Raw genomic sequence first — 10,079 nt, 5'->3', positions numbered from 1 at the left:
AGTTGGCATCACTGATATTAAAATTTCAAAATTTTAATCCCCTTTCAGTTGCGTCAACGATCATGTAACAAATTGTTTTTCTAAGATATTTAACTTCTTTTTACCATGTTTTATGTGTATAATCTAGCTCCAATTACGAATTACAATACTTACATTCATACTTACTTTCTTCCGTTGAAATTTCGTGCTCGAAGAAGGGAAAGGAATAGCTGTAGGTTTTGTAATATTAAAATAATTTAATTGTATAATTCGATAGACAGTAACACGGTTGACACGAATGACATAATGCCACATCGAAGTTGTTGCATTTGTATCAAGTGCCGGTTGATACAACAATCAAGAACATTATTCGGTCCTCTTACAATCGTAGTAGCTCTTGCAGCAACATTCGCTGCGCATCATTATTGACAGTCAATAACGAAATCATAAATTCAGGGAATAGCTCGTTCGACACCCTTTTTGTTTTCAATTGTTAATCCGGTACACTTTTTCACGTTTCGTTAGCATATAAATATAATTTTCTTGTAATTAGTCGAATCACGATCACGCTAATATACATAACACAATGAATACGATAGAAAGATAAAGTTCTCGCCAGTTTATCAGCACGGATTTTCGTTAATGTATGAATGTAGAGAAAAGGCTAACAAAAAGCAGAGAAGGAAAGGTACACAAAAGTTTCCTTTATCTCGTGATCGATCAAAGTCATGTCTCATTAAGAAATAAGTACTACATACGAAAACGCGTATTTTGTTTTCATGTAGAAAGTCATAGAAATCATTTCTATCATAATGGAAAATATTCTACAGAGATTTTCCTGTTCGCATCGATACAATACTTTCGCTTCCTTTCCACGACATTCAGCACGTTCACCTTGCATACTTTTTACATAGAAGCTCCATAGCCTACATAGGTTCTTGTCACTGGCCATCAGACGAAATCGTACAGAAACAGATTCAACATAGCACATACTCGGCGAGATTTATATAATTCATGATAATAAAAAAGAACAAACAAAACCGAAATAATTAGAAACACTAGCATGGCATTTTCTTCTCCCGTTTGCACTTTGCTTGATTCAGTACGCTTGTATTCTGCACTGTGGAATCGTGTATCGCAGAAAATTCATCTAATTCGTCGAAAAAGAATAGTACTGAATCACGGAAAGTGACGAGATCGTTACTCGTTCGGTACGAATCGAAGATGAATATCTACCGGTTAACATATATTGTACAGAGAGAATAATCACGTTCGCGTATGCGAAAAATTGCACAGCAATCTATAACTCCGTGTCTATGGGCCGAGATTGAACATGTACATATAATCGAGAGTCAACCTTAAACTAGACGGATCCTTGCGTCCCTCTCGTTTGCCAGATTACAATTCACTGTCCTCGAATATATTCTCTTGACAAGACGGCCGAGCCTGCCTCTGATCTAGAGAAACAACTTCGCATGAAAAAGACCGCACTCATCTGGCGTTTTTCCGGTAGTATTATTCGTTACTGGCTCTCCCAAGACCGTCGTTAGACGTTACAGAAATTGTACGGGTTCAAGATTCGCGTGCCTAGGGAAAGATGTGTCCGAGGTCACGCGTTTGGGGTGTTGGTAGCTTCATCCTCTTTGCTCAGCTCGATCAGCTTCTCTAAAGAGAATTGGCGTGCCCTGGCTGCCCATACTTCACCGTTTGCTAGCACCCTGAAAACAAAACGATGTCTGGTCAAGAATTTGTCGATGGAAATGATATAATTAAAAGTTACTCGAGATTATTTTTGGTTACATACCGTCTGGTGTTTTCGCTAACCAGCCTGTCCGGTGCTCCGTACACCGGCGGATTAGCATAAGGATCATAGCCGAGCACAGAAAGCATCGGCGCGATGTCAGGCATCTCTCTGACCACATCATCCGGAATGTGGCCTACCCACTTGGTCAGTGCCTCCAGATTGACCGGCTTTATGATCTGGTCCGACGACCTTTCCACCCTACATTCCAAAAATACGATAGATTTTAGCTTCTTCATTTTCGTGTCTCGCATTTATCATTTCAACGGAGGTCTCGTCTCTTATTGAATGCTAATTTTTCATCGAACCAATTAAGTACATACGTATATATATATATATATATGTCTTACTTGCTCAATGGCACGCCGCCTGGTTTGTTAATGAATTCCTCGTGATGCATCACAGACTCGTTCCAAGGAACGTCCAAAAATTTGAGAATCTTCCTCATCCATTCACGCGGATGTAGCACCAGTTGTTCGTACGGAACCATCAAACACTTGTCCGAACCAATTTCCTTACATTGGCCGTACATTATAGATATCGCGTGGTTCCATTTGATCAGCGACTGTCGATACGAGGACAGATCGAATCCTGTTATAGTCACCTGAAAGACAAATCGTTATCTATATAGTTATAGTTACGTAGAACAATCATCGATCTATATAGTTATTCGAAAAGTGATATACGCCCTTTGTCTCGTTCGAAAAGATAAGGTAATATTCGATCGACTGCGCATAAAATCAACGATCCACTCGATTACAAGATTACGACGAGTTGCTTTTGGATTTGCATGATTTTACATGCTGTCATTGCATCTCCTTTCGATTCATTCTGTTTTGCATAAAGGAAATACGTAAATTCCTGTTCGTCCTCTTTTTTCGCTCTCGCTTGTACCGACGAGTACGTCTCATTTTAATATTCGCGAATGAAGTGGGATAAATTTGCATACATCAGCCGGAATGGCCGACAGAGCGGAGGTCGAAGCCTTCGATCGGGCCATACCTTTCTCGAGATAATGGAATGCACGGTGGCACGACCGTCGCGGATCATGAAGATAAACTTGGCATTTGGGAAGAGATCGAGAATGTACGAGCCCATCTTCAGAGTGAGGGGATCCTTGTTGCATAACCGCGGTGCCGGCTCCGCGTGTCGCGCTATTATCTCCAGGCAGAATGCCGCTATAGCACTGTCCATTACCTAAACAATCGATTATTTTCTCATTAATGTCGATAATTATACATGAAAATTACAAGCGAAGAATATGTCAGATTTTTCATATTTTACCGAGGAACAATTTTAAAATTCAAGTCAGTCGCTTCATATTATCAATTTTTCTCTTTTTATTTGATTTTAATATCGAATGAGTCATTCAGAAGACTCTATTTTGATCAGCCGTATAGAGGAATGGCTCGCATAAAATGATCTAAGCTACTAAAAATACTCACTTCTTTCGAAATGCCCGCTTCCGAAAGACGCAGATTTTCCCTTTCAGATTTCAGCCAGTGCATCCTCATCTGCAAGATTCTTGGTATCACCCGTGTCTCCTGTCCGCATCTGTCGATGAAAAATTATCCGTGTATGAAATACTCGAACGATGGATTGATTTTTGACGATAATGTTGACCAAGTACACTCAACGTCGGTCGTATCGGTCGATAATTGGCAATTTGTCCGGAGTATGGAACTCACCTGACATCGGGATGTGCATCGAGCATGGCGCGTACCAAGGTAGTGCCAGATCGTGGCACGCCACCGATAAAAATTAGCGGCATGTAGCGATCGTACGCGTATCTCTTGTGATCGAACGGGCCCACCACGTATTTCTGAAAAATATACCCGTCGTTAATATTTATATTTAATAACCGATTCATCAGCGAGGATCGTGAATTGATTATTTCAATTTTTAAATACGTCCAACGAAATACACGACCAGAACTGTTTTTCTCTTTATTTTACAACAGGATTATAATTAAAACAGAGGATTAAAGCAGAGATGGTTATTTTAAGAGCAGAACACGTAAAATCCGATATTTAAGGTCCAGTAACTTTTCGCAGAAAAAGTTTACTCGTTCATGCGGGAAAATTCGGTTCCATATTTTTAGAAAGCGTTGATAAAACATAGATTCTCGTATAGCAGCGATAAAGATAGACGATAATTTCTTGTTTGGTTTGGTGTTGGTTATCGAAGACGATGGTAGTTGTTCGGTGAATGATCGGAAGTTTCTGCTAGCCTGTGCATGTGCATGTATATAGTTTGTCGAACGATTTCTTCTAAAATTATGCGAGTCTGATTAAACCTCGGCAACGAAGGAGTTTCTGCCTTGTCCTACAATATCGCCTAACGAACGAACTTTACGAAGATGATACTTCGTAAGCCTCGAACTAGGATCGATACGCTTTGAATTTTGTACGAAGCAATCGTCACCTTTTTTTTTTTCGAAACGATGACGATTCGATCGTGGAAAAGTTCAAATTACTCGCGTGCTATTACGAAGTTTCGTTTGTACTTTTCTCAAGTTCGATCTTTTCTCGTTTATCTTCTTATCTTCGAGTATCTTTCTTTAATTAGACCTGTGGATATTACAAACCTAAAAATTACATCATACATTGTCCTATATCTGAGGGAGAGAGCGACTTCGATCTATGTTTAGCGGCAATTTCTAAGGTGTTTATGTACATGGTTGGGTTGCAGCTAAATTTCGCGATCGGAGAGACGCAGATCGATAGTTTATCAAAATGTTTTCACAAGGTAAATTTCGTTCTCGGTAAAGCGACCACGTTAATGACTCGCGATAAATTTCACGATAGCCTCTTTTGACGAACGGCAAAATTAACAGCACATTTTGTAGGATTTAATTAGCCGCGATCAATGCGAAATAGGATAATATTCCAACTAGCTCGGACTCGATTAAGCGAACATTATATGAAGAACTTTATCGTTTGATCGAATCGTCGATCTATTTTGCATGATTATTAATAAATGTTATGTCCGTTACTCTTCATTAATGTGGCGTACAAATTGAAATTAAATTACTACATATAATTTTATCACGCATTATTTACACGTGGCTCTTCTCTTCAAAACTAACCGAATTTAGTGATAATTAAAGGCGTAGCTGGAGATACTTTGCGTTTTGGATTAAACAAACTTTTTCGTACATATTTTTAAGAATGATTTAATTAATTTAAATAATTAATTTAATTAATTAAGAATGATTTATTTAAACGAGTCATTATTTCTTTTGACTTGCTTGAAACTACTCAGTGCGCGTGTATTTTAGATGCTCTAACTAGATCTCGCAAAGGATACGAATTTCAATGTATATTTTTTTCTCCTTCGTGCGCTACAACAAATAACTTACGTTGTTTCTTGCTCAGCATTCTGTATCTTCCCGTGCTTTTGTTTGAAAAGGTCGAATAAACTGGCGTCTGAAACGCTGCCCGTAGAATTTATGCTTTAGGCGGCAACCAGGTTCTAATAAAAACTAGCAATTAACGTTCTAATTGGTAGTTATATTGGCTTAATTATTGTATCGATCGCGGCACTCCGCGATAAAAATAATTAATTGCGGGTTAATTGGAAACACGGTCGTATCTTCCAGAGGTGAAAGCGTTGTCCGCATTTTGAAATTCAAAGGGTAGCGTCCATGGTTTTCGTGGCGATGAAAAATACATTTTGCACACGGTCGCTCGAGTGTCTAGCGACTTTTGTACTTTTGAAAATACGGCTGGATGTCGGGGCTGACGTGCAACGCGCGGCAAAATTTAGCGATCGTCGGTTTAATTAGCTGCGCGATTAAAATTACACCGGCATGCAAATGAACAATCGCTGGAACAATTGATGTTACGACCCGCAACTCCTGTGTATCACAGCTGCGATCGCGTTGTAACATTGGTTACGATCGCGTAAATAAATCTGTCTAAACGGCCGAGAAAAACAATAAATGATAATATGCGTACAAGCTGTGCAATAGTACCGAGTATTAAATGAAAAAGGAGAGAAAAGCAAGAAACACTTATTTACAATAGGAGACACCTCGACCGATTTTAACGAGCCTGAAATAAATTGTCAAGATCAGCGTACCGAGTAATTTTTCCGTATACGTATAACCGTCGCTTAGTTCTCGAATTATATTTTTAACACTCTGCATGTAATCGCGTTGTGAGTAAATAATACCGATTTAGGTTACGTTTTGGTTAGATTTGGATTTGGTAATAAAGAAAAAGCAGATACTTGGATGATGTTCCTATTCTAAATAATAAAAAAAATACGAGAAATAGATATAAATAAAAGAAGATCACGAATGCTGGGAACAGGGAAGGGACGTTCCCGTGATAGATCGCAGAAGGTTAAGGTAGATGGATAATTCCATCGCGATCCCTCATCTACCCCTGTAAAATAAGCTCTTGTTTTGAACAAAGGGATGTTGTTAGGCTGGCTCGCGTTACGATTTTTTTCGCGCGCGCCAGACATCGTTGTCAGAGGTCGACGTTGAAAAAAAAAAAGAGGAGAAGAAAGAAAAAGAACAACGGGAAAACGGAGAAGCAAAAAAAAAAAAAAAAAAAAGAAAGGAACGAGAAGAAAGAAAAAACTACATTTCGCAATTAGCATTTCTCGGGTAACAGTGGTGGCTTCGCTGTTCGGCCTGCCGTCAGCCGGCCTTCCTATTCTCTTTTGCTTTTAGCACCGAAGCACACGGAGGAAAAGTACGCGTGAAGCTCAACCGACGCGATTTATGTTGCGCGGAGGGTGAGTCTGACAGAAATTCGTTTCTCTTCCGTCGGCGCGCGTTTCCCGCCAGGAACCTACGAATACAACCATGCTCGCTGCTTCGAGCGTGCACGTATTCACGCATGTTGCATCTTCTTGTGTCTCTCGTTCTCTTTTGTCTTTCCCATCCTCTCTGGTTGGTCGACGTCGCGACGCGCGTGCTCTGGAAGCTCTCGCAAAAAGGTAGAAAGGTCGGACGCGTTGGCGGAAAGTTTCGAGGCGAACAACCGCGATTTCGTCTCTTCACGGGGACACGCCTTCCACCCCTTTTCTTCCACGAGCGACACGTTTAACGCTGGATACACAAATCAGCAGAAGCGTTCTAACGTTTTCCTTTTTTTTTCTTTCTTAACACGAATAGTCCGTTTCTATATGATCTGTGCCGGAAATGCGATCGTGTTGTACACATGTTGGTGGACGATTTAATTAAATTGTTCGAAACTATCAGTTCGAGGACCTTCTTTGATGTTGGTAAGATCAATGATAATATTACCGTTGCTAGTGGAACGCTCTTTTATAAGTAGATATTATTAGTAGCTTTTTCCCTTGAGCTTTCAAATAACAAGTTAGAAATGGAATTACTATTTCAATATATTTGTTCATTGATGTATTGAAATTCACCTGATCGATACGATAGAATTGTTTGTGATAAGATTCTCTTAATTATTTCAAGGAGCAGCAGCTATTTTATTTTCATGAAAATATTAGAAAAGGGCACATATTTCCCTCGGTAAGATAATGGAACGTCGATTTTTTTTTATTTGAAGGAGAAATGTGAAAGTAATAAGGCCCTGGAAAGGAAAGTGCATCTGGTCGTTAGAAAGACGCAACATTTCCTTTGCCATTTTCACTAGACCAAGCTGTTTGCCGGTCGGATCAAGCGCACGCTGTCGAGTTCCCTTTAAAGTTCGTACTTCTGATACATTATCTACAGGATTTACGTTACATTTTAATATGACAGTGCATCCTTTAACTGGGATCTCTTTGTCCCTCGTTATAACAGTCTCTGATTAAACGAGAAAAGTTTCGCCGCTTCGGTTTTATTTTCGTTCGTTCTTTCGTTTGCTAACGAAATAATTAGCGAGTACGATCAATCGGCGAACATTCTGCGCTGTTCTCGTCGTCAAAGCGATTTTTCGCATCTGTGTCGTACAACCAGCGAGTCGAGCGTCTGAGCTTTAAAAAGCTTCTCCTTATCGCTGCGTTGTCGTTGGTTATCGCACGTTTTCAAAATTTGATTTACTTCCGCTCCTCTCTGCGCAACCCAAAGGATAATTTCTTGCTTCGTTCTATTCCTCTTCTTTGCTTCGTCCTCTATTATTTTCTCTGATGGTGCGTTCTTTTCTCTTGCAGAGAAAATTTAATAAGTAAAGGACCCGTAGAAAGAACGAAGCCAGCAAAATGGAAATATTATCTTATAATTTAATTTCAACAACTCTCTGATATCTCTCGAGAGGTAGGTTTTGAAATAATGATTTTTTTTATTCGCCTGTTGAGAAAGGATGAATTATTAGAAATACCATCTATTAAGAAGCCTCGATATTCAGTTGGACCATCTTTAACGTTCGCAGTATATTTAAAATGGTTATTCGCGCAAATTTCTTATTAAATATATTTTTGTAACCATTGTGATATAAATTTCCAGGCTAATTTCAAATTTTGTTAATATAACCACGCGACAGTTGTGTCTCGTAACAGTGCCGATAGAATTTTAAAATGTTTTATATAACGCACACGATATACACGCGAAAGATTTTTATGGTAAATGTCCATATATTTTCACGAGCCACTGACTGTATGCAAATCAAGGCGTAAAAAATTCCCCCACGAAGAGGACAGCCTATGCTAATCGTGTATTAAGTCAAACGCGTCTTCGAGACGTGTTTCATCGATTATTGGAGAGGGAAAACTTTCACTCCGATAATAGGACTCGATTAATCGATTCATTCAGCTCAGCGAAAGATGGGTTAAAAGGTAGGAGTTCGCGATTATGACAGAGTAATTAGTCGGATAAACCCACATCGGAGGCTAAGCCGCAATTTCTTTCCTAGTTCTCGGTTTCTTTTTCGCCTTTTTTACTTCGACGAAAATGGAGAATGACGGCGCGAAGTAACGTCGGTTGACGTATTTCTCGTCGCGACTAATTTCGACGAACAAAAATCCAATTTCAAACTTTCTACGGCATAAACGAAGTTCCAAGGAAATTTCTGCCCTCTCGGAACCCACAATATGAGTTCATAGCGCGCGTTGCGTTCCGACTTCCCTCGTAATCTATGCATAGAGACGCGTGCTACGGTTGTCAAAGCAGTGGCAACTGACCTGGAATGTCGTATTAGAATGTACCGTGTATGTCTTCTGCTTTTCTTTCGAATTCTACGAAGCCTATAGAAACCAGGAGCGTTCGTTGTTCGTCGTTCGATCGATTTTCTCTCCTATCTCATCATCCTGACCCTTGCCCCTGTTAATTAATTGCTTTCATAATGCGCCACCGTTGAAAATTCGATTAAAAGTTCCTTGATTTTACCGGACATCCGTGCGACGAGGTAAACACGGTCCTCCTGTGAGAAAATGGCGTGAAAATCGCGCGAACCTTTACTGTCTTACTCGAACGTTGAATTACGCACGTTGAATGAAAGGAATCGCTTGATAAAACATCGACGAGTTGAAGCGATTTCTCAGTAGGGGGATGGAAGAATCGCAAAACGAATAAAGTTTCTGCCAGGCGGATATAAAGAGTTTTATGTACGAGCATTGCATTCTTGTTGAATTAGAGAGGAATTTTCGGGTGGTAAAACAAAAAGTTGGAGGAAATTTAATTTCTGCAGCGTTGAAGACGGGCCTAGACAACGACTGGGTATAAGGAAAGGAACAACTGGGACGCGGTTAATTCGCACGATAAAATCCGACTGACGATGCTATAATTGCGTCTCGCCTAATTCCGACCCGGATCTCCATTGAAAATTTTCTCAGGGAACTCGCAGAAACACTGTAAAACGACCTACGACCCACTTCGTGCCTCAGCGGTCGTACTGAAAGTTCGTTTCTTTAGACTATTAGCTACGGAATAATTTCTATTGAATTACGACCGTTTTCCCTTTGCGCGACGAGACTGATCTGTTGTTATTAAATCATCTAAAGTTTCGGATGATTATACTTATAGCGTGAATATTTTTTTATTCGAATTAGACTCAACAAGGCAGATTTGTGTATTGAATTGGGGAATACGACGATTTAAGATGATGCGAACATAATGACGAGAATGGAAGATGAGATGGCAGAAGTGAATTCGAAGGTCTCGTAGGTTGTGTTATTGGCCCTTAAGTTCATTCGAAGGTAACGAGGTGATCGTGGAGATCGCGTCATTGACATTAAAGCTACCCGAAGATCATTCCAAATTTATGATCGAGTTTCAGTCTAACTTAAAGGTCTCGTAAAACTCATCGTTGATTTAGAGTTAAATCAATCGTATATAAATTTAAAACGTTACACACCACGTACTAGGACTTTTAATCAAACCTTCAAATTGCAA

The 10,079-nt window shown here is 39.7% G+C and overlaps 1 protein-coding gene across 2 annotated transcripts in view; it reads right to left on the bottom strand.

Annotated features, from left to right (window-relative positions):
* Window positions 1-216: 216 nt before the first annotated feature.
* Window positions 217-10,079, bottom strand: part of Tpst (tyrosylprotein sulfotransferase) — a 182,500-nt gene continuing 172,637 nt past the window's right edge. For both annotated transcript variants that reach the window (XM_071999803.1, XM_071999802.1), the window contains 6 exons: window positions 3,469-3,602; window positions 3,226-3,334; window positions 2,783-2,977; window positions 2,131-2,384; window positions 1,784-1,981; window positions 217-1,697 (listed from right to left, as the gene is read on the bottom strand). In XM_071999803.1, the coding sequence (XP_071855904.1) occupies window positions 1,589-1,697; window positions 1,784-1,981; window positions 2,131-2,384; window positions 2,783-2,977; window positions 3,226-3,334; window positions 3,469-3,602 (999 nt within the window). In that variant the 3' untranslated portion in view covers window positions 217-1,588. The remainder of the gene's footprint in view (window positions 1,698-1,783; window positions 1,982-2,130; window positions 2,385-2,782; window positions 2,978-3,225; window positions 3,335-3,468; window positions 3,603-10,079) is intronic.

The sequence above is a fragment of the Bombus fervidus genome, chromosome 3 (genome assembly GCF_041682495.2).
Source record: "Bombus fervidus isolate BK054 chromosome 3, iyBomFerv1, whole genome shotgun sequence".
Classification (NCBI taxonomy): Eukaryota; Metazoa; Arthropoda; class Insecta; order Hymenoptera; family Apidae; genus Bombus; species Bombus fervidus.
Note: the sequence above shows the minus strand (reverse complement) of the source record. Positions and strands in the feature narration are given on the sequence as shown.